This window comes from Paramormyrops kingsleyae, chromosome 23 (genome assembly GCF_048594095.1).
Source record: "Paramormyrops kingsleyae isolate MSU_618 chromosome 23, PKINGS_0.4, whole genome shotgun sequence".
Taxonomy (NCBI): domain Eukaryota; kingdom Metazoa; phylum Chordata; class Actinopteri; order Osteoglossiformes; family Mormyridae; genus Paramormyrops; species Paramormyrops kingsleyae.
Window position 1 is genome coordinate 18,344,617 of NC_132819.1, and position 24,735 is coordinate 18,369,351.

At 46.4% G+C, this 24,735-nt stretch overlaps 1 protein-coding gene across 8 annotated transcripts in view; it reads left to right on the forward strand.

Annotated features, from left to right (window-relative positions):
• Window positions 1-24,735, forward strand: part of nfatc1 (nuclear factor of activated T cells 1) — a 54,165-nt gene that overhangs the window by 15,857 nt on the left and 13,573 nt on the right. For 5 of the 8 annotated variants that reach the window (XM_072705441.1, XM_023828179.2, XM_023828213.2 and 2 more), the window contains 5 exons: window positions 2,717-2,889; window positions 3,234-3,374; window positions 11,091-11,146; window positions 12,881-13,013; window positions 19,664-20,323. In XM_072705441.1, the coding sequence (XP_072561542.1) occupies window positions 2,717-2,889; window positions 3,234-3,374; window positions 11,091-11,146; window positions 12,881-13,013; window positions 19,664-20,323 (1,163 nt within the window). The remainder of the gene's footprint in view (window positions 1-2,716; window positions 2,890-3,233; window positions 3,375-11,090; window positions 11,147-12,880; window positions 13,014-19,663; window positions 20,324-24,735) is intronic. The other 3 variants (XR_011984885.1, XM_023828187.2, XM_023828197.2) reach the window with 3 other exon arrangements.

Sequence of the window (24,735 nt, forward strand, 5' to 3'; positions counted from 1 at the left end):
TGGAAACTGGCCTTGTTCATTTCTGTTTCCCGCTTCGTTCTGCAAAGGAAATGTACGAGCGGAAGTCAATAGTTAACTACCTTATATAAGCACTATTCTATCTACTTTAGTTTTACAAACTTGTGGGTTTTGGAAAATTTTCTTATGGTCCTGGAAAAGTTTTCGAAAAGTCATGGAAATGTATTCTGCCAGAATTGGGGGAACACTGCAGTCCATTACTGTCCATCCCTCATCCGTGCATCCATCTTCATAACTGCTTCTCCAACACACTGCAGCTAACATCAGAACGACCAAGACGCCTGATCTAAGGGATCTTAAATGTGGTATGATTATTGGTGCCAGACATGATGGTCTTTCGAGATTATAGAGAATGGTGCGATGAACAGAAAACCCCCAGTTATAGAAGAATGGCCAGACTCGTTAAAACTAACAGCAAGGCCAAAAGTGCAGAAATAACAGCTGAGTACAACAGTACTCGGCAAACCTTGAGGTGGTCCTCAAGCCAGAAGCGCCTCCTATGGAGAGGTACCCAATAAAACGGCCACTGAGTGTATTTTCTATTTCAGCTGTGTAATTATACTTGGCCAGCAGTCTATGTCCTATTTAAGGAGGAGCGTCGTTAATCACTCTAGATAGATAATGGGTTAAAAATACTTTTTGACTATGAGCTGTTTATTATCTTGAGTGGGATTTTACAGATGCACAACTAATCAGCCTCGGGTGAACTTTCTCCATCTCCATGACAATTAATCTTCTGTTATATCTGGCATATCTGTTACCATAGATACCATGCCTTCCCACGTGGCTGCAGTAATAGCAGTCAGGAACACAGATAAGAGCAGACAGAACGCTAAACAGCTTTCGCGGCATCTAAACTTCAGGCAGAAGCTTTTTTGGCCGTCGTTGCTCTCTCATCAGTCCCGTTCAGCTGGATCCGTCTTGGCGTTACTCACTAGGGACCAAATGTGCAAAGCCTATCTGAAGCTATCTGATTGTTTCACGAAAGCATTTCATTCACTTATTCAGACAACACTGTAGCGTCCAATAGAAATGCATTATGACAAGAATTTCCAGTTTATATTTTAGAATTCTTGCCTTCATACATAAATACAGAAGTGAACTGTTGGGGTTTTGTGGTTCAAGATTCAGTTCTTTATTGTCATTGTACACGACAGACAAACAAAACACGAGACAGGACAAGTAACATTTATTAATATGTGCAAAATACGAAACTGTCAATAAATATGTGCACATGGACAGGTTGTATAGGGTGGGGCAGTGTGTGGGGGCTAAGTCTCCTTAGTGGAGTCCTTCAGTGGCTGGTCCAGCCTTCTACGAGATATGATGCACCATCAAGAATGTCTGTGGCTCTGTAAAGACAATGGGAGATTAGTTATGGAGAGTTGTGGATGACTTGCACGCAAGGTAGCAGTCATCATAATGTTTGAGATAACTGAAACCAATATATAACAGTGGTAATATTCCCGTGTTAATTTCCATGAAGATCAATAAGCAATAGTTAGTTCGCTCTTTGCGTCCACTGGAATAAAGTCGCATTTAAAGTCCTACCACTTAAGTAAAATTGCGCTGGTGCAAGAAACGTGATCTGGTGGCTACAGATGGTCAGGTTTTCTCTCGTTTCATGCCATCTTCTTCATTTGTTTCTTCCCCATTTCGCTTGATCTCCAGGTTTTCAGTTTCTTAGAAAGAAGAGTCCTTCTGCCATGTTTCATTGCTTAAAATGCCTAAAATATATAATGACACAGCTTAGAATTAGTTCTACATCAATACTTGACTGAATTAGTAAAATTGGTTCTAATCTACTTAATGTAATACATATGTGATGTATATTATTATGCAAAAATATAATATTGTGCATTTAGTAATGCAGCTCAGTGACAGGGGTGAACACCGTAGGCTTGCATGTGAGGGTTTTGGGTTCAGATCCCACTTGTGGTACATGTGCATGGAGTTTGTGTGTTCACCCTGTGTAATCATGAGTTTGAGTCCACAAACATATATTTGGCTGGATTGTTGGCTCTAAATTTGACATAGTGTGTGTATGTGCCATGCAATAGACTGGGATCCTGCCTCCACTGTTTCCCGGGACGAGCCCTAGGCTCACGCTGACCCTGAACTGGTAAAAGGTCATGGGAAATGGATGGACAAATTAGGCAAAGCACAGTTTGTAGGAGAAACCGAACTTACTGAAAATAAATGACACTCTCATCGTTATCTTTTGTTGAATGTAAATGAACATAAAGAAGAGTATGAACATTCCAAGATGGCACAATGCAATGGAAGCAATTTTCTTTAATATTCTTTATAAAAGCTCAGAGTGAAGCAGTCTGAAAGCCAGAGTGAGCAGTTTTCCAACCAGAAAACTCAGAGACGTATGAAGGGGTTTTGGTGAGGACATTAACAAAGTGTTTAATGACCATCAGAGCTGGGTGTAAAAAGTACATTGAGAGCCAAGGAATAGAAAAAACCATAGAAAGAATGAAATTACTGGTCGTTCTCAGAAGTGCATATTATGTAGCATATTAAGCTATTGCTGTGCAGAACAGTACACAGTGTTAGGATGGAGCCTTGAGGTACCCCGAGAGAATGAAACGTCTGTGGGATTTGAGGATTTACACAGAGTTCAGTGCAGAGATCAGCCCTCACTGGAGCTTCAGCAGCCAAAAGCGTGACACGGCCTTTACTCCCACGGCAGAATCGACTGTGCCGGGATCCTGAAGCTGCGTAACTCGGACATCGAGCTCCGGAAAGGCGAGACGGACATCGGGCGCAAGAACACACGCGTGAGGATGGTGTTCCGCGTGCACATCGAGCAGCCTGGTGGCAGAACCGTGTCACTGCAGGCCGCTTCCAACCCCATCGAGTGCTGTGAGTGCTGCTCTCTGTCTCGTGCGGGTTACAGAACCCCGCCAGTAATCTATCTGTGCAGTTTTAGCTATCTCGAAGCCATTATACATGGCTAGTCACTTGTTAATGGCTGAATATGTAATTGCTATATTTGCTAGCAATAAGAACATTGTTACTTAGTGGTTGGGTCGTGCATATGGCTTCATTGCTCTGACATTTCCCAGTGCAAATTCCCTGCTTCTATAACCTAGCGTGTAAATAATAGCAGCATTATACCGCTGCACCTCCACGCTCTTCAGTGCAGTGGTGTCTGGCACGAAGCTCGAGGGGCTGACAGATCTGCCCCTCTGCCTTTCCTTCCACAGCCCAGCGCTCAGCACAGGAGCTGCCGCTGGTGGAGAAGCAGAGCTTGGACAGCTGTCCCACCACGGGAGGCAAGAATATGCTCCTGAGCGGGCACAACTTCCAGGCCGACTCGAAAGTGGTGTTTGTGGAGAAGGCCCAAGGTATGCAGCAGGAGTTGGTGGAGGTCAGCCGCACGCGGGTCTCTGCAAAGCCCAGTCAGAGGGATCACCCTCACTCGCTGCCTCGCAGTCCTCTGTCAAAACACTTATCGTCGTGCTGCGGAGGCACACATGGGGAGCATTAGGCCCCTGTATTTTTAACCGAATGTATTTACATTTTGCAGAGTTTCCACTGCCCGCCACAAGTTAAAGGATGAGTCACACAACGGGCATGTGCTGTTTCACGTGCGCCAAAATATTTGTTTTGATTTTTTTCCCTTTTTGCCCTTTACTGCCTTTCAATGGGAAGGAGGAGCTGCTCCAAGATGTTGATATTAAAGGTTTACAAACAGCAATTTCCTTGATTCAGTTTGTGGAGGAAACTTGGGCCTAACCTCAGTTGTGGAAATACATACAATTGCCTTCATTGCATGGCTGAAAGGGACAGGGAGAGCGGTAGATCCGTGCTCAGCCGTACGCGTGACTGTGTGACAGTAAGAAGCTTGTCCTCGCCCCCCCGCTGGAGAGAGGAAGTCGCCTTCCCCACGTCCATTAGAGAAGCCTGGATTTAACGGCCCGTCTAAGGGCCCTTGCCGCACGCTGGCCTGGCCTTGATTTGTGTGCTCCCTTGTTTTTGAAGAGGGTTTCCCTGCATCTGGCACCGGCTCTGGATTCCTTGGCCAGACTGCCATGGAAACGCCCTCCAGGCTCCTCCCCCCCCCCCCCCCTTCTCCCGCCCCGCCGGGCTCTCCCTCCCAGCCTTGCTCACTCTGGCCGGCTTGGCGAGCCCTCAAAATGCTCCGGTGCCTCAGCGTCCCAAACTAATTAGCCATCAGTGTTGCAGATCTCTTGGGGGGCGGGGGGGTGCACACAGTACTGCCTTCCGGTGCCCCCGCCTTGTTATTACACCAAGAGGCTCGATGCTGATGGATTCCGGCTGAGGGGAATCCCCGTGAGGGAACCCTCAGGAGCCCCCCTCTGTATCCTCCCCCTCCCTCCATTTTCCCGCTTTCTCCGCCAGCTGCCGACCTGCTAAACAGATTAGAGTAGCGCAGTCCGGAGAGCCTTAGGGAGGCCTCCCCCCCCCGCCCCCCCTGCTCCCTGCTTGCACCCGCCCCCCCCCATGCCCCGCCGGGTCTTTCACAGCTTGTTTGTCATCCCTGTGTCCTGAGAGACATGTGCAGCTTCCTTATGCAGAGTGTCTGTCTCCAGGCCACTGATGGACTCCACCCCATGTGGAGGGGAACAACCAATCACAGCAGTCACATAGCTGCATGCCCCGCCCCCAATGTTGTTTTTGTAGTAAAATTACAAGATTGGACCCCCTGTGAATTTGCTTCTACAGAGTGGTACACCCCCCCCCCCCCCCAATCAGCTATATCTAATGAGGGGGACCCCCCCCTTTGGTCGGTGAAACCTACTGAGCTGCCGGACTCCCCCACAAAATGTATTTTTGGCTGAGGGCCTGGAAACGACCTGTGGATGCTCATCTGAGCGAAATGAGAACCACACGTCGAGCTGCAACCCAAAGCCGTTACTCTCAGACGCAGTCATATTTGTTGTAAATATCTTGCAGTTTGTCGCCCCGTCTTTACAATTGTTGCATAATTTTTCAGCTTCGTCTATTAAATGTTTTGGAGTATTTTTGAAAATTTTCCATATTCTTTTTTTCCAGTTTCGTAATACGAAAACAATTGTATTAGCTTTGTGATGCACAACACTATATAAAAACCATTATTTCATATCATTCTCTGTCATAAATATGGAATAATTTAATCTTGGAAAGTTGAATAATACCAATAAATTGTACCTATCCTGTATAAATCATTGTAATTATGGCCTGCTGGACCTGCAGACAGCCATTACTAGCCCTACAATCAATGTAAGCATACTCTTATTTTTCCAGGATGTTTTCCAGTAAACACCTTCCAGAAGTTTCCTGGTTCTAAAGTAGTAACAGTCTCCTTTTCTCAGTCTTATGTAGACGTGAGAATATAAACTCCATCTTGAGCAGTGCTCTCAGTGTACCAGCCTGCGATGTGTATTCCAGTCATCAGAAAATCCAAAAGAAATGACTCCATAAGCTTCCCAGTACCCCCACCCCCCGCGTTGGGGATTGGGGATTGCAATTATTTCCCATGAACGAGGAATTCCCAGTAAGCGCGGGTCATAAGCTCGCGTTGATTAAGTCCCTGCCCTTTGTACACATGTCCAGTACATTTTAACGCCGCCTATCTATCAGATTATTTGTGCATCCTTTAAAAAAAAAAAAAAGTGGTCCCATCTAGAACACTGATCTAAAACGCAACATAGGATTTCAGGGCACCAAGGAAATGCTAGAATATTGTGACTTTTCGGTCACTCTTGACAATACGTATGAATCCATACCTACACTATATGGACAAAAGTATTGGGACACACCTCTTAATCATTGAATTCAGGTGTTTCATCCAGACCCATTGCCACAGGTGTATGAAATCCAGCACATAGCCATGCAGTCAGGTTTACAAACATTTGGGAAAGAATGGGTCATTCTGAAGAGCTCAGTGAATTCAAGCATGGTGCTGTCATAGGATGCCACCTTTGCAATAAGTCAGTTCATGAAATTTCTTCCCTGCTAGATATTCTGCTGTCAACTGTAAGAGGTAATATTGCAAAGTAGAAGTGTTTAGGGACAACAGAAGCTCAGCCAAGAAGTGGCAGAACATGTAAAGTAACAGAGCGTGGTCGCCGAGTGCTGAGGTGCATAGCATGTAAGAGTCACCAACGCTCTGCTGGCTCAGTAAGTGTAGAGTTCCAAACTTCCCGTGGCATTAACCCCAGCACACAAACCGTGCACAGGAAGCTACGTGGAATGGGCTCCCATGGCCAAGCAGCATGCAGGCCTCACATCACCAAGTCCAACCAAGTCATCAGATAGGGTGGTGCAAAGCACGGTGCCGCTGAACTCAGGAGCAGTGGAAACGTGTTCTGTGGAGTAACGAATCGCGCTTCTCTGTCTGGCAGTCTGATGGACGAGTCTGGGTTTGTTGGATGCCAGAAGAATGTTACCTTTCTGAGTGCACTGTGCCAACTGTAAAGTTTGGTGGAGGAGGGATAATAGTATTGGGTTGTTTTTCAGGGACTGGGCTAGGCCCCTTAGGTCCAGTGAAGGGAACCCTTAATGCTTCGGCATACCAAGACATTTTGGACTATTCTCTGTTTCCAACTTTGTGGGAACAGTTTGGGGAAGGCCCTTTTCTGTTCCAGCATGACTGTGCCCCAGTGCACAAAGCAAGGTCCATAAAGGCATGGTTTGGTGTGGAAGATCTTGACTGGCCCACACAGAGTCCTGACCTCAACCCCACTGAACACCTTAGGGATGAGCTAGAATGAAGATTGTGAGCCAGGTCTTCACGTCCAACATCAGTACCTGACCTGACAAATGCTGCTCTGGATGAATGGGCAGAAATTCCTACAGACACACTCCAAAATCTTGTGGAAAGCTTTTCCAGAAGAGTTGCAGCTGTTATACAGTAGCTGCAAAGGGGGGACCAACTCCATACTGATGCCTATGGATTTAGAATGGGATGTCACAAAAGTTCCTGTAGGTGTCCCTGTACTTTTGTCCATATAGTGTATATTTCACTTTGAAGTTGCTCACCAGTCAGTCTGGTGCCATTTATGTGTGAGGGTGTCAAGTGCCAAGGGACTGTAGGAGACATGCTGTTCTATTCATGGACAAGACATGTATGGAAAATGTACTATTTAATAAGTCAGTTTGTAGAAGAGGGTGAATGACTCAAAGCCACAAGCAGGAAAGAGCCACGGGATTCAATCCCACAACCTTCCAGACATGATTCTCTAACCTGCTGAGCCTCACACCACACGGCTGCTGTGCTCCAAGGAGGGCCGCAGTTAGGTGTTGATTCAGCTGTCCTTTTCTTTCCTTTATTTTGTTTCCCTTTGCTATCATTTTTCTTATGTTTTTTAGTTTTAGTCAGATTTAGGTTAGCAATAATTAATAGCACTGAAATGGGAGTGAGTGAAATGCGTGCATGTGTATACCCAAGCATGTGCGTCTCAGACAGTGATTCATCCCGAAGGGAATCCCGGCTGACTGAGCGCTCTAATGCTTAGCTGTCATTTGGAGTGCCCTCATTTTGACCTTAATATAAATTCCCTTTAAAAACAGCTGCACTCTCCAGCAGTATAGTACATTTGCTGTTCCTTGGTCCTTTGGCTACATACTGAACCGTGATAGCATGATAGCATCGGCGACTCCCATTTTATAGTTCCTTTCAGAGGATTATGGTAATCCATTAGCATTGAAATCGGAGCACTGATAAATCATTCTTTGAAACCTCCTTGACTTAAAATGTTGGATGGGTTGTTGGCCTCGTAGAGAAATAACACAAGAAAAAACGACTGAGTCACGCTTTAGCATTATGATTGAAATCATTGAGAAAGTCGCAGGGATTTCACTATTTTCAGGAAGTCTGAACGTACATAATTACATAATTACTGATCATTTTAGTGAACATCAGCTACTATTCTGTGGTCTACAGTAATTAGAGTATAGATTTATGAGCTTAACAGTCCTCAAAGCTAATCTGTAAAAAACATTGTCAGCCCTGTCGTTATGGGCAGAGAGTTGGGCTGAGAAGATCTCTAAACCATAAGGTCAGCCTCAGTGAACTATTGTGTTGAGGTATTTCCACAAACCCCCTCAATTTTGTTATAACTTGTACTTCATTGAGAACTAGACCTTTTGAGTCTCCAAGGGATTGAGCTTGACGCAGGAGGTATAGAGCTTCGTGTTTCTCCACACACCGCACTGTGCGTTGGGATGGCGTGTGGGAGGGAGCAGTGGGTGGGGGTGGTGCTTGGGGTGGGGGGGGGGGGTCTTTTCAGTGAATCAGACGAAGAGGAATTCCCTCATGAATGAGAGCGCTTTCGCATCTGGGCGTGTTGGACGTCTGCCGGGACTTCTGGAGGACGCATAAAAAGTAGAGCATCCCCACACCGTACATGGCAGCAGATCCCCCGGAGCTCACGTCCCTCGTCCCTTAGCGTCACCAGGGGCAATCCTCCACGTGTTCCCCCCTCCCCCCTTTGCCACATCCAGAGACGGAGGTGAGGTGGCTCTCTTGATGAGATGGACGCGTCAAACCCAGACGCTGAGGATTATTCTTGGCCGAGGGGTCTGTCTAGCATGACTTCCAAGTGTAATTTTCAGATTTTCGTGGTGAGGACTTGCAGCTGAATGTACACATATGTCCATAAATATATATTTAGTACATACATAAAATTTAATAGAAGAGATGGTTAAAGGTTTACTGGAAACAAAAGATGAAGTTAAACTATGTGTTTCTCTGATAATGATGGATAATCAGCGTTGCTGTTCCTAAGTGTCGGGTCCAGCAGGCCATTTGTAGGGTCAGTCGTGTCCACTGGGCTTCCTTGTCGTTATTGGCGGTTCACTTTCTGGGCGTGTTAGTTGCAGTCGCTGAACAATGGCGTCCACACAGCCGAAGAGAGAGGCTGTGTGAGTGAAGCCAGAACAATGGCCGTCTTCATGAGATAATCACGAGAGAATCTCCGCCGAAGTGCATTTAGCTGAAACTCCATGTCGTCTTAATGTAAAATATAAACATATGTCGGAGAGGACCGACAAACGCACATTTTCTCTCACAAACGCTAGGGGAGAAAGGTTCGTTTTTAAACTAAACGCCGAGGTTATTTTTCATCAGTGCCATTTTTATGTGCACGCGGCAGCGAATAAATCTGGGAACGTGCGTATATTTGATCATATTTCAGTTTGGCTCCGGCTGATTGCATGGGGCTCTCCGAGCCGAGGCCCCACAGTCTGCCATCTTCCCAGAGGCCTTTGCGGCGCTCCAGCAGGCAGTCATCTTTATGGGGGCTTCACACACAGACGCGCACATTCCTGGTGCTCACTGCGGCTCCCTACAGTTTCTCTGCCCTTCTTAGCCGCACAGGTAGCCGTTTTGTTTTCCTCGCCATGCCGAATGACGGAATCCGCCGTCTGATCCCCGCGGGCCGCCATTACGGCCCGAAGCCGCAGCTAGTCTCCAGCTACTTTGTGTTATGTCTATGAAGCTCATTATTTTGCTTTTCAGCCTGGCTGGAGGGAAAAAAAAAATAAAATAACAGCCCAGATCTGATTGAAAAAATCTGGGAAGACGGCAGGGGGGGGGGGGGGGGAGTGGGAGTGCGGGAGGCGGGGGTGCCGGTGATTTCAGAATCCGGAGCGTTCGGCAGATGTTGCCGAGAGCCAATGGAACAATTTGTGGTTATCGGCTCTCCAGCTCATTCGGACACAAGAAGGTATCTCACATATGTGGCCTCGGTCCAGCTCATCTGGAAGGGAGAGGAACTCACACTGCTTTGTGAGTTCAGTCCCAAAGAGCAATTTCCCTGCCTGACAGAGCCCCTGAAATCACTACCTTCTCATTTCTGCCCCTGTTAGTTAGTAGTATGCGTTGATTAAACCTCCAGATGCATAAATGCTGTATAGAACTCAAGAGGTGTGTGTGTTTTTTTTTTTGGGGGCTGAAAAACCATGTTTACTCCTAGATAGCTGACAGAGTGGTCCTACATTTTCCTGCACAGGGACAGCAAGGTCCCCTCTCTTGGTGTTACAGATGGAACGGTGCCATTTCACAGCCAGAGAATGACAGGCACCTGCAGTCACTGTCGGCCGGGGGGTGGGGTGGAGTGGGGGTGGGTCACTTTTCAGTCTGCACATCCTGGTCATCCCCTTGCCTTCAATATTTTACTTATTTCTTGAGAGATCAGACTCAGGCAGTCCCTAGAGCAATTTGGCTTAAGGGTCATGCCTAAGGGTCTAACTGTGAAATCACTCTGCCAACCTTGGTGTGTGAACCTGGGACCTTCTGAACATAAGTTCTAACTTACGCAAGGCTAAAGCGTTGCTTGTAAAATCTATTCATTCACTATTCATTATGTTGTGATGTCTCAGTCAGACTGTTCCAGTGAGTGACTGGTAAGACGAAAACGACCATTACAAAGAAATATGTCTGACCGTTCATTTTGCTGCTCTGTTAGGTAATATCCAGTCTTCCCTGATCAGTTTGTTTCTCCCGACAAGTTAAGGGAGAATGTTAATGGAATCAAATAAATAGTTTAACGGTCCTTTCATGGGCGCAATAAAGGCTATATGAAGTTTAAAATGCAGAATGTCACTTAATGATATCCTGACTGTTTATCGCTGTGGGATTTTGGCAGCGTTCGTGAAAGCTAAACACGGGTGATTTATGAACAGCTGATTGCGTGACAGAGGTAGGGATCTTCCTTTGGCCGCGAGATGTGGCCCAGACCTTTAGCCGGATCCATATGCTTGGGGTCCCCCCCCCCACGCCAGCAAGTCAGACAAGAACGTGGCAGGAAATTAGCTCAGAGCAGTCCTGGCCCCCCCAGGCTGAGGGGCCTGTGACAGCACAGTGACGTAATCCCATTTTCTCTTTCATTTTTAGACAGTGATGTAAGAAAGCAGCTCATTGAGTGCCTTCTGCTTGTAATTCGCTTCTCTCTCTCTCAGCGTCTCTCGAATAAATTCAGTGCCTCTGTAGAGGTGTTCTATAAAAGATTGGCCCTTTTTGTGTATTTCAAGAAACCGTAAATTTAAGACGCTTTCAAAAGTTCACCAGTCCTTTTCATTTGTCTCACCTCTGTGTTTTTCTGTTTTTTTTTTAGATGGTCACCACATATGGGAAACTGAGGCCAAAGTTGACAAGGATTCCATCAAATCGGTCAGTCAAATGAAAATTGATAATTAATCCTCTCAGTTATGTATATTCACGGTAATCCATGTGTTTTTTTTTTTACCAGTTGAGATACATTCTTAGTGTTGATTAATACTGATTGTGCTTTTCAAATGCTTATGGGAGTTTTACTTGCACAAAAATGTTCTGAAGGCAGAACGAAATATGATTGGCTCAAAGAGATAACCAATGAGATTGTAGAGGTGGGTCAAACAAATAGAAGATGCAGGACCAACCAATCAGATGTCTTGATGTTGCCCCCTGTAGTTGCTTTGATGCACCTCCTCTACAATCTGATTGGTTATATTTCTAAACCAATCATTTTTTGTTCTGCCCTTAGAACATTTTTGTGTAACTAAAACTCTCATGAGCATTTGCCTAAATATATTATTTGTGACTGTTAAGAGCGGTTGTTGAGGTTTATTGAGGTGTGAATTACAGTACAATCCCGTTATAACGGACTTTAAGGGATCTTGCAAAACAGGGCACGCACTCAGAGGAGTCCCTCAAAATGGAGTAGCTCCCTCTTCTGGTGCTATATGGGGGGGTGAGGTAGCTCTCAGGAGCAGAGCGAGTGCTGGTGAGTGTCCGTGTCTGGGGGTCCTGGGATCGCGTGTTTCTTCTCCGAAGGCCTGGGGGCATTTCCGGGCGCACGGTCCCCTCCTGTCATAGCAGTCTGCTGGGCCACTCAGCACCCTATATGGCGCCAGGCAGATTCCCCCCCCCCGCGACACGTGACTCCTCCACCTCCATCCGGAAAGCCTCCAGAAGACGATCCCCTGTGCAGTCTGCCCTTTAATGTGTCATTTCATATTGTGTGTAGCATTTTAATGTAATCCATTTTCTACACAAGCTGCTAGAACTGGACGTAATTCAAGCTGCTGCCACCTCATTAATTTTCACCTAAACTGGGTTTTATTCTTATAAGAAAGGAGAGTCTCACGGCTCACTTTCCAAGGGCTGTTTTTATTTTGGGAATAATCCTCCTACTCATCTTTCATAAAGAGGAGATTCTCAAGCCTTCTATGAAGCAGAGAGACACTTCATTGTTGCGTGCGGCGCAGAGCCATCTGTGAGGCAGAACAATCAGCGCTTTTAGCCTTGTCGCCAAGCTGCAGCTCCCTGCTCCTCATCACTTACTCATTTTATTCGTTTATTTTTTCCTTTCCTCTTTTTTCCTTTTTATAAATCGGGAAGTGTCAGCGCACGTACAGAAAACGTCTTTGCTCACTACGGATGCCTTGGCTAGAGTGTTAGGGTTATGGTGAGACTGTGAAAGGGTTAGGGTTAAGGTTAGGCTAAGAAAAGGTTAGGGTTAGCCTGGGTAAGGGTTAGGGTTAGGCTCTGGTAGGGTTAGGGTTGGGGTTGGGCAGAGTTTAGGTCACGCGAGGGGTTAGAAATTCGCTACTCGCCAGTGTCCGATAGTCGAGGCTGGGTGGCGGTCAGGAGGGGGCCTTCCTGTGAAAATAAGAAGCCTCCAGAAGAGTTTGGCTAAGGACTGAGCACATATGTGGCACTGTTCCTTGCCTAACCCTTTGACAGATATGTCCTTACGGTGAACGAGAGCCAATGAAATAGGCACCGGCCAGGGTGCAGACTGTGTACATCTCACACAGCCAGCTGAGTGGCCGAAGAAGGCAAAGGGCTCATTTTAAGCAGCAGTACATGCCGCTCTGCGTTTCCTGTGCGTACTCAGAATGGCATCCCTTCATTTCGTTGCAGAGCGTGATGCTGGTCGAACTGCCACCATACCGAAATCAGAGGATATCCAGTCCCGTGCAGGTGAACTTCTATGTCTGCAACGGCAAAAGGAAGAGGAGTCAGTTCCAGCGTTTTACATACCTGCCCACCAATGGTAATGTCTCCATCAGGGTAACCTTTCATCTAAATATCACAACAGATACATGTGGAGGTCAATATAGAAAGGGGTTGGGCGATCTTATCCGCCAAGGGCCGCTGTGTATGCAGGTTTTTAGGATAAGCTTTAGGTCAGCTATTCAAACCCAGGTCTGAGCACTCTTCAACCAATCAGTCCTCTAATTAGCAATCTAATTAAAGATTTGCAGCCAATTATCACACAACCAATGGCCCTTTCTGGATAAGACTGCTCACCCCTGATATAGAGTATATAGAGTTATTTCTTTAAATTCTTTAAGCATATTTATCAGTCTCATGTAACCAGTTTAATCTAAGGTAAGATGAATTGTCACATTGGTCTATATTGGTGACCTAGATCAGAGACATGTGGTGACCCAGGGTTCCATGCTACTAGTATAACACGGTTCACATGCTGTCGACCGTATCGTGTCAACCGCATGGTCACGATCGTCCCATTTCAGAGTCACCTTCAGAGTCCCTTGGGCCGTCTATCAGAGTCCCTTAGGTTCAAGAGTGTGTACGGCGTGATGCAGATCCCATCTTAACGGAACAAAATTTGCATTCAGGTTTTCCCCAGTAGGAAAGTTATCAACAGCTGTCCGCGGGGGCACTGATGTGGGGTTAGCATTCAGGTAATCTGGGAACCCTGGACTGGTATGAGTGTGCAGCGTAAATAATAACACCCGCAATGCCACGCCAGCAGGGCCCTTAGCAGCCAACAGAAGGGCAGCGGGATGCTTAAAATGAGATGGCTTGTCCGTTTTTGCATCCCAGGACTGTTTCCCTTTAGCATAAAATACCTACGCACTACAGATCTGAGCAAACCTCGGAAGCGTGCCATTTTCTTTGTCGTACTTTCCTATGCGGCCAAAGATAAATGCAAAGAATGGATTTTAAAACACATGACGAGGAAGGTGCAAGACATGTTAATTACAGCATTTAAGCCTCCTTACAAATGAATATGTAACAGAAAATGGCATTAATAGCCCACAAAAAATTAGACGGGGTGTCATCAAAACTACGGTCCGTCTGTTCCAACATTATTTTTCAGCTGTATAACGTACCAGCTGCCACTGTCGCAGTCTCTGCTGCCTGTCAGCCGTTTCGTGCCGTCATACCACGGGGAAAGCGAATGGAGGTTTGATGCAGCTGCTTTTCTTGCTGTCCTCATTGGTTTTTGGTTTTAGCACATATCCGTCAGTGTCACAGGGAACTGTGTTTGATTTGCGGTCGGCGCTTGCAAATGGTCTGCCGACTGCTCTTGGCATGTAGACTGCCGTGTTACAGTCACATCGACTGGTTGATCGTACTTTTATTAGTTTTATTAAATAATATGGAGTTTTTTATGATTGCAACATCTGCTGAACATAGTAAACATAGAACATAGAATCTTCCAGTTTAATATGCATCATTAGAAACCATATGTCTTTTGAATGGATACTTAACTTGATGTTTACCAATTAAAAAAAGATATTGCCTTTTCTTTGGTTTGGCAGTTGGTTATGAATTTTGCAATTTGATGGTTTTTTTCCACTGATGAGTTGGAGAGTTTTGGTGTTGGAAGCGGAGGATTCTGTTTCCAAAGCTGATTTTCAGGTCATTCATTTAACGATAAATCAGCTATTGGACGATTATTTGCATTTTGTGTTAGGAACAACAAAATAAAGGGTACACAAAAAGCCTGCTTTTACTCTTGGTCTATACTCAGCTTTTCCAGCCTGTTTCCAGTAACTGCTGGGTGAATAAAATTGTGACGTGGCGTCCTCTTCGTTTATTTGAAATTAGAAAAAATTCACAACCACAAAAAACACATCTTAGAGGGCCTGGCGGCATGAACGCCAGCCGCGTCGGTTCTGGGAACGCCTCGGCCTTCGCAGATGGCATCCTCCGTGAAGGTGAAGGGAACAGAAACAGAGAGAGCCCACCGTCTGTCGGGAAGCCCAAATGGAGGGTGTGTTACTCATCAGGTCCTCGTACTGCCTTGGCTGCAGAGTAGGACTGAGAAGGAGTGTTTTCTACACAAAGGGCTGGAGGAGCTTCGGTTGTAGGTGAAACGACAGAGAGGCCAGGAAGAGCCGGTCCAGGGTCCATTTGTTTCCAAGATGACTGAAGTGTTTGTTTCTCAGTCAGCATGTGGTACAAGAAACTTAACTAACAATCGCCACTCCCTTTTTCTGTATTTTTATTTTAATTATAATAATAATTAATAATAATAATACTGTAATAAGTACCTACATACGGTACAGTATTATATTTTAAGCCAACGAACAACTGGCGTGCAATGTTTTTACAAGCATCACAAAGTTACGTTTGTTATTACGAACCACTGTATTTAACCCAAATCTTTAATATATAGTTTTATGGAAGTCCATTCGTTAGTGTGAGTTGTCAATAAGTCAGATATTCTTAGATGTGGGACTGCCTAAATTATTATTATTAGAATTATTATATAGCTAGGGTGACCAGGTAATCCATGTCAGGGAGACACTTTGAGCTATTTCAGGTTTTACAAACTACTTTCAAACTGAAAGGCTCCTGTGTTTAGCTAAATAGTTCAGCTCTTCTTATGCTTTGACTGGTTTGTTTCCTTGACTGAAAGACTCATCCAGCTGTTTCACATTAGCATTAGTGACACGTGCACGATTATAGGAGACTGGCCAATTAGCGCACAGCGAGAACTCAGTGCTAAAGTGAAATCCAGGTCCTGTCTGTATCATTAGCTCCCCTCAGTAGCATTAGCTCCCCTCTGTAGCATTAGTTCCCCTCTGTATCATTAGTTTCCCGCTGTAGCATTAGCTCCCCTCTGTCACATTAGCTCCTCTCTGTAACATTAGCTTCCCGCTGTAGCATTAGCTCCCCTCTGTAGCATTAGTTCCCCTCTGTATCATTAGCTTCCTGCTGTAGCATTAGCTCCCCTTTGTCACATTAGCTCCTCTCTGTAGCATTAGCTCCCCTCTGTCACATTAGCTCCTCTCTGTAACATTAGCTTCCCGCTGTAGCATTAGCTCCCCTCTGTCACATTAGCTGCCCTCTATTTTTAGTTCATCTCACTGTTGCCTCATTGCTGTGAGCATGTTAGCAAATTTATAAAAGGAAGTAAAAAAAAATCGCTTACGATAAGGAACTCACTGGCAGTAAACAGGGCCTTAAAACAGAGATGGGTTGTGAGGTGTTTTTGGACTTCTTCTCTGGTTTGTGAGGGCTTCACACAGCTTCTTAGAAACGTGTGCTGTCTCTGAAGGCCGTGCGGCTGTGTGCATAAAGGTGGGGGGAGGGGGTGCTGTGGGCCGGGTGGCCTGGCAGGCAGTGGTTCCTGTAGCACTTATAGCCAGGAAGTTCCCTCAGCACTGGGGCCAGCCTGGGGGGAGCCACGTGGACTATTCCCTCACTCAGACCGATTAGCTTACATTTCTCCCAGCTAAGCCCCTTTACAATGGGGCAGCATACGTCCCAGGCTGCTTTTGCAGTGATCAAAAAGGAAACGGTCATCGGGGAGCATTGACTAAAACAGCCTTTTGATCTCATTCAAAAAATACCTGTTACACTTCTGTCCAACTGCATATCAGATGTTGAAGGGAGAAATGAAAGCTTCTCAGTTGAAGTCGAGTCAGTAAAGCTGTAAGCTGGCAAGAACCTTGCGTGAACCTGTAAACCCCCAAAAGAGACGCACACCTGGCACTTGCCACCCGGGGTATTTACAGAAGTCCTTCCTCTATCATAACATCCGTTTTCCCCCCTTGTTCCAGGCCCACCCAGTGCAGCTTTCAGTGCTATTAGCAGCCCCAAAACACGGCAGCAGGTCCTACGGGAGTGATGGCACTCTCCGACTTAGTCATCTCTGTCGTCGTTCGAGGGTGCTTCACGCGCCGATAGACACACTTCCTCTATCCGAACACAGAAATAGACGAACACGTGCTATTTTAATGCTGCCGTTGCTGGGACTTGCCTCACTGCGGTCGGCATCTGAACGCTGGATGCGTCGAGTGACTGAACACTGTTGTTCAAGAACTTCACGGACTGATCAGTGCACTCTAATGAGGCAGCTGGCGGGAGGAGTAAACTCTTCACATTGTCTCATTGATCCTGCCGCTTTAGCGACTATGGCTGCGGTTTAAGGCCGTCGAAAGAGAAACGCATTAAGCTATCAACATAGCTAGAGTACCAACCAAGGAGCTAGTTCCTTATATAGATGGGTATAGTGTGTAGTTGATGTGACTATAACGTTTTATAGCTATAATGTTTTAATTCATAGCTGTCCAGCTAGAGTTGGTACCAGTAGCAAGGGAGGATCTGTTTCGTAAATAAATGGTTTTACGATCCGGTAGCATCAGGGATATCCTTTCTATTTTCCATTACAATTTTTCATTTAGCCCAATTGCCGGACGTTGATTCCGATTAAATTTGGGTTGTAGCAGAGGGAGGCAAACCAGGCACTGTTTGAACGCAGGGCGGCCCTGGGTGAGTCAGTAACTTGACACACCCACTGTAAATGGAACGCAAAGTCGCACAGAACACTAACCCCTCTGTCTGGGCTAAGTTGGCCAGAGGCGTTCTGGGATGCCCTTGGCAGCGGTAAGAAAACAGCCGCAGCGGAACGTTTTAAAGGTCAGGGAGGAGGTGAAGAACAGCGGCTATCAAAGAAAATGCTGGCCGTTAATGAACGCGCCGCGAATTCACACAGCGGTACCGCAAATTAAGCCCGAAAGCAAGAGCTGCGGAGCGAGCGTAGTAGAAAGCTGAAGCACAGCCAAGAGGTCGGCTTCTAGATGAGTAGGGATGTGTCAGGGTAATCACACACTGTACGGCTGTAGGGATGTGTCAGGGTAATCACACACTGCACGGCTGTAGGGATGTGTCAGTGTAATCACACACTGCACAGCTGTAGGGATGTGAAACGTTTGTGAGTTGCCCATTCATAAATATCATGTCAGACATGGGCTGTTTTATCCATCCATACATTCTCTGTAATTACTTGTCCTATTCAGGGGAACAGAGCTTATAGCAGAATCTACAAGCACAAGACAGAGAACAACCCAGTACAGGGTGCCATAGCACAGCATGCTCACACTGGCAATTTGGTAACCTCAATTAACCTCTGCATGATTTTGGACTGTGGGAGGGAACCCGAATACCTGGGGGAAACCCCACGACAACAACATGCAAACTCCACACGCACAGAGCCAAGGCAGAGACTCGAACCCTGGGCCCCTGAGGTGTGAGGCACCAGTGCTAACCACTACACCATCATGCCGTCCCAGCTTGTGTTTATTAAAAGAATAAAAATCACCATAAGCATTTTAAAATCACTCCATAAATTTAAGGCCTAAGGCCTCAATGTGATTGGCTCACTCGTCCCTGTAGCCCCGCCCATAGCATTACCAGGGAACAAAGCCGTGGATTATATGGTCTTTTATTGATTTGGAGCCTGGCCAAGGTTGGAGTTTTGATCAGTGGCCAAGCAATCTGTGTTGACAAAAACTGGGGAGCAGGAGGGTAGGGAGGGGTCTGGGTGGTCTTGTGTTCGACTGGAGCCTCCGCTGGGTTAATTTATGTAGCCCTGTGTGCTGCTGTGCCCACCCAGGTCTGTCAGTGTAGTGTATCCAGACTTGGCTTGCGACCAAACTCAGGATAAAGGCCCATTACTCTGATTTTCATGTGGATCCTTGCGAATGATACCAGGCTTTGAGAACTGACCCTGTTTTGGTATCATGAGCCCAGTAAGAAGCATTACTGTGAACTTGCCTATTCTTTAATGTTTGTTTTTTTATTCGATTTGATACCCGACGTTTTTGTGAGAACCACTTATAACCCATAGCAGTAAGTGTCAGCTAAGTGAATGAGACGTATCATTCCTACACAACGGACTGAAATGCATACAGTTGTTTATTTTATCATTAAACTCTTTAGTAAAGACCTTGACCAAGGCAGGTCACAAAATTCTTATATTTATTTCTGTACTGCAGAGGTTATACTTTAAGTAAACTGATATCACCTATACAGAGCCCTAATTCTATCACTTAGCTGCACTGCGTTACTGTAAAGCTAGCTACACAGATTCCTTCAGTTAGATTCAGCCCACATTCATGCTTATAAAGTGCCTTTTCCTGAACATTTCTCCCAACTTGCTTGCATTTTAGTTGGGAATAAAATTTGTGGGACATCAATCCTGTCTGACCCCCCCCCCCCCCTTGCCCCCCCCCCCACCATGAGCTACTACCACTTTCACTCACTGATAGCCAGCAAGCAACATTTTATCCTAGCGAGCGGTAATTTGCTTTTAAAAAAGTGGAACCCTTAGGTCGAGATCTCCTGCATAAGAATATTTTATATTTCTCTTTAATAGAATATTAGAGCTGGGGAATAATCCAAGGATAATAGGCTTTTTCAGTATTAGAAGCAGCTGTGATCCTCTTGCGCTGATGACTCATCCGTTTTTCTTTTTTTCTGGCGTTTTCCGCAGGGTGGGTGAGCCCAGCCTCTGACACAGACTCTCATTCAGAGGCTGTTTATTTGGCTGAGGGTATCCTAGCCACACACCCACTTAGTCAGTCACATGAAATCAGGACGTGTGTTTGTTCACTTTTTTTTTTTTCTTCTTCTTCTTCTTCTTCTTCTTCTTTTTTTTAGTACCAATAATAAAAACGGAGCCGAATGATGACTATGAGCCCACACTGTGCAGCCAGGGGGAGCTCAGACTTCCGGTGACTTCTAAGGCCTTCTACAGCCCCCCCGTGGCCCCCTCGGCGGTAGCGGGAGAGCCCCAGCCCGGCCTGGGCGGGTACATGCCCTGTGCCCAGCGCCACGTGACCGTGCCCTCGTCCCCCAGCTCCAGCCCCAGGCTGCACGACCTGTCCGTGGCCTCCTACCCCAAATGCCTCTCCGCCGGGCCGCCGCAGCCCCCAGGGCTCCAGCCTTCTCTCCCAGGTGTGTCCCCAGGCGCCACCCCGGGCTCCCTTTGCCCCCTAGTCATGCTGCAGCCTCAGGCCACTTCCCAGCTCTCTGGGTCCTCAGGCGGCCGCCCTCACGGTTATCGGCGCTCCGCCGTTTACCCGGACAGCAGCCCCGCCTCCTCTCCCACTTCCCACCCCTCCACCCCTAGCACGGCGCCGGAGGTTCCGTTCGGTGTGGCCTACAGCCCGCCCCGGCCACCTAGCACGCTCGACCCTGTCACCCCCCCAGCCGGGAACGGCTCCTCTGCCCTGATGCAGGGGGCCGATCGCCCCCCCGCCCTGCCCGTCAGCGTCAAGCAGGAGCCCCAAGAGCTCGACCAGATGTACTTAGATGACGGTGAGTGACAGAGAACATCCGCCGTCCGAACCCACTCACGTTTCCAAACATAGATCCTTGCGCCACTGGCTAATCGCTCTGGGGTGTGTCCCAAACCCTAAGCCTAACCTAGTAACTTTATACTTAAAGAGTCATGCATGGATGTTTCTCCATCCAGATCAGTGCAAACAGAAGTCAAAACATGGTAAAGATATAGGCTTTATGCATTTGACGCGGAAATGGAGGGATTCATTTCTTGAAAAAAGAAACAAGTATGGTCTTCATAATATACTGCTCTGCAAAGGGAAAACGCAGTAACTGCGCTAATACTGAGAAAAAGGGATTCGGAGTTTTTTCGCTCTCCATCCATCTGCGTAGCAGGTAGGTAACTGATGGCGTTTTCTTCAAAACTGGTCACAGTCCAGCAGTGTAGGATTGGAAGTCTATGAATCTGCAGTGAAAAGATTAATTTGACGTGCAGTGCAGATTGTTACTCTTCATTTCTGGGTATATTACTATGTAGACAAAGTATTAAGACCAAATAAAGTAAAGCAGTATGATATTTTTCAGATGGCTCTTGCTCATAAGAGCTGCACCCACTGAAATCGCCAGCCTCTGCTGTCTTGCGTTGCGATGCGTTCCCAGGTTATTTTTCCGTTGTCATTAGTATTGAGTGATTTCAGACTTCAGGCCCCTTTCAGCCAGTGAAGAGTCTGCTCTGGTTTGTTTCAGGGTAACACCATTTCATCATCTCTCTCTCCGCTCTTTAGCGCTTATCCACAGTTTGCAGTGTGCGGCACAGCGCTTTTAATTCCCTTGTCAAACAGTAGGTGGCGATGCCCTAACACCCGCACTCTCCGGCCTGATTTCAGTGGCACATGTTATACTGTTTTTCTTCATCTGTTTTTTTCTGGCATCAGCTGCGGTTGTTTTTCCTGGCAGGCCTGGCTGTTACTGATTGCACACGCACTCCGCTGCTCTTTTCCAAGGGGTTCCAAGCTGCTGATATGACTGTGCACACTTTCTGTGCAATGGTTCTGACTGAATTCCTCTTTTCTCTCAGGGTCCAAATTGCCTGCTTTCCTTTCACAGCCATATTTCTGGCCCTGCGGCTGGTTTATGTCTGACTCGAAAGGCAAGAGCCAAGGTTAAACCCGTGAGCACATTCGTGGCTTCTTTAAGTGCACGACCGATGCCTGCTCATATGAAACACCTGCCAGCCAAGTGTCCCAATCCTTATTCTCACCTAATTTGGCGCCACTGAATACAGAAAGTGACATTATTCTAAAACGGTTAAGCATACACCCTTTAAATTACGTATTAATTATGATCTGTTTCTGCCTTCCATTCGTCTTTAAATCACAAATCCAAACTGTTTGATTATACACCAGAAATAACAAGCTAGATCTCAATGTCCCAATTCCTCTCTAAGGTACTGCTGGCCATCGTAAGCTCTGTGAAGGGCATGAAACCCAGTGGCGCACAGGAAGTGCGATCCACTCACACGAAGCTGATGAGGGAACAGTTTGGCTAATATGCTTCTAGGCTGCCGCTGCCTTTTGCGTTCCAAGATGGGAGACTAACCGACAGCATTCTTGCGACGGGCCGTTCTGAATTTCTCAGCTTGCTGTGGAGCTGGAAATCAGATTTCCAGGTCAAAGGTGGCCCTGGGTTTGAGCCAGACAGATTGCAGGGTGGGTTTCTCACCACCATAGCCTATTCCAGCCCTCATTCCAGGAAATCAGAAACGTTTATATGCTTGCATAAGACCTATAATTTGAATGTACATATATTAAATGTCTGCCATTCATATATAGCACTGTTGCCTCATATGTTCAAGGCTGTGGGTCCAAATCCCACCACTGCTCTGTGTGCATGTGGGGCTTGCATGCTCTGTCCCAGTTGCTTGGTTTTCCTCCAACAGTCCAAAGACACGCAGTCAGACTATAGTCCTGCATTGGACTGGCGTCCCATCCAGGGTGTTCCCCAGCCTGAAAGAAAGACAGTGTTATATATTAAGGTATAATACAATCATCTCACCTAACAGATGTTTAAACAGAGCAGACATCTTTGATCCACTAGACAGTTGTATTCATTGTACAAATAATGGATGCATGAAGAACTGTCTGGAATGCAAGCAGGGGACAGCAAGTGAATACACAGCTCTGTGGTTATGCTGGGAAATGAGGGGGTCACAGCAAACCTTAAAGGCACTTCTGAGGATAATGGAGGGCAGTGTGCACGTGTGCAGTCATGTGTGTGTGTGTATGTGTGTGCGTATGTACATTTGTGTGGGTTTGAATGCAAGTGTGTTTGTGTGTGTATGCATATATGTGTGATTATGCAAGTTTGCATATGTGTACATTTGTGCGCGTACGTGTGTGCACATGAGTTTTTGCACATTTGTGTGCATGCATGTGGATGTGTGCACTGTATGTGAGTGCGTGTCTGTCTGTGTGAGCGCACATGCATGCAATTTTGTAATTATTACATTTATGGGGACTGGATTTCCCCACAATGTGATAAAAACCTGTAACTGTTTACCTTGGAGGGACATTTTTTAATAAAAAAAATTATAAAGATATGTGAATGCAATCAAAAAACTAAAAATGCCAAAAGTCTTGTATTCTGCTTGGTTACTCATGGGTAAGGTAGGATTAAGGTTGCCATTGTTGAGATTAGTGTTTTTCCCAAATCAATGCATGGAGAGTTTCTATAAAGATACGAATATGTGGACTTTGCATGTGCATCGCATTTGTGTGTGTGTGTGTGTGTGTGTGTGTGTGTGTGTGTGCATGTGTCCGTGTGTGTGCATGTGTGCGTGTGTGTGTCCGTGTGTGTGCATGTGTGCGTCTCTGCGTGCATGAGCAGCCTTCCTTGTGGTTCCAGGTCCCTGTACTGAATGAAGGGATCTTCGGAAATGCAATTATATGAGCTCACTGCTCTGTGATTTAACGCTCACCGCTAAGAGTCCCGGCCGGCTGCGCACAGGCTGCCGCAGCGAGCAGGACACATGAGCCTCCCCTGAGCGAGACGGTAGCAATTGGCTCCATATTTCACCAGAAGGAAACAGCTTTAAAAGGGCCGCATGCGAGCACAGCACCGTGTACCTTCCTGGGCTGCTGATGCAGGAGTGTTTTTTTAAGGCTCCGCAGAGAGGTGCTCCCTGGTTTCGGAGCTCCGCCAAGTTCCTTCGTCCTTCCTGCTCCTGCCTCGGGCTCCTCTGACACCGGGTCGGCCGTGACGCCTTACTGTTTTTAAAATGTCTTTGGGGGGATGTCGACGAGCAGATTTATATTCCTTCTGATGCGTGTTTCTCGCCCAATATAGAGGCAGTTATATTATGTCAGGCACTTCTGTGCCCCATTTCGGAATTTCTGCCGTTTACTTAATGGATCTGCTTTGACACGGAGGACCAGGGGCTTCAATGAAAGGCTTTCGATTTTTTTTAAATCCGGACATATATTCTTAGACAGTTTTATCCTGCACACTCACAAACTTATATATCTGAATGGACTGCTGACAAAAAAATACTAAACTAAAATACAGAACCCCCCAAAGCCCTTCTGGCATCGCCTGTGAATGTATTTTTCTTGTTTTTCTGATTCATATAGTGAATCGAGCCGTGCTCAGATGAATAGATGTTTAGATAAACTGTTGTGTTCCTATCATGAGAAATCAGGAATCACCATAATTAGCTCCCAACGTGTAACAAAAGCAATGACCAACTGAACTGCATTTTCTCTGGATTGTCAGTAATATTTCTTTATCAAGACTGTGTCTTTTAACACATGATAATGCTTAGCACATTGTTTGACGTGTTCACTTGCTGCAAATCCATTTGCAATGGGGTCCTCTGCTTGCTACTCACTATGTTTATACGGGTATTTTTTTGCATTATACACATTTTTTAAAATTAGTCTTCTACGTTACATTGACATATGCTGAGAACTTTAATTACTGTTTATACATAAATGTGAATTGAGTTCAATCAGTTGGGCGATTTGGAGGAGCTTGTGGTCACTTTAAGCCGTCTAGACCAGTGTTTCCCAATCCAGTCCATGGGGAGCCACAGCCGGTCCACGTTTTTGCTCCCTCCCAGCTCCCGGAGCAAAAAGGCTGTGGGTCCCCAAGGACCAGACTGGGAGACATTAGTCTAGACACATGTTTTAAAAAGTGCCAACTGTCTCATCAAACTCCACATCCATCCATCCATCCATCCATCCATCTCCTAACCACTTATCCTGGTCAAGGACCCTGGTTCTTCTAATTCAGGCTTCTGAATGTCTCCTGCAGCCCTTTGGCAGAAGTGAAAGTCATGGAAAGTTTTACGAATGCTGGCCTCGTGCCGAAAGCGCCTAAGAAGGCCAGCGATGACGCGATGAGTCTCTGGCCAGGGGTGGGGGCTCCTCGCATTGAGGGGGACGGGCTCG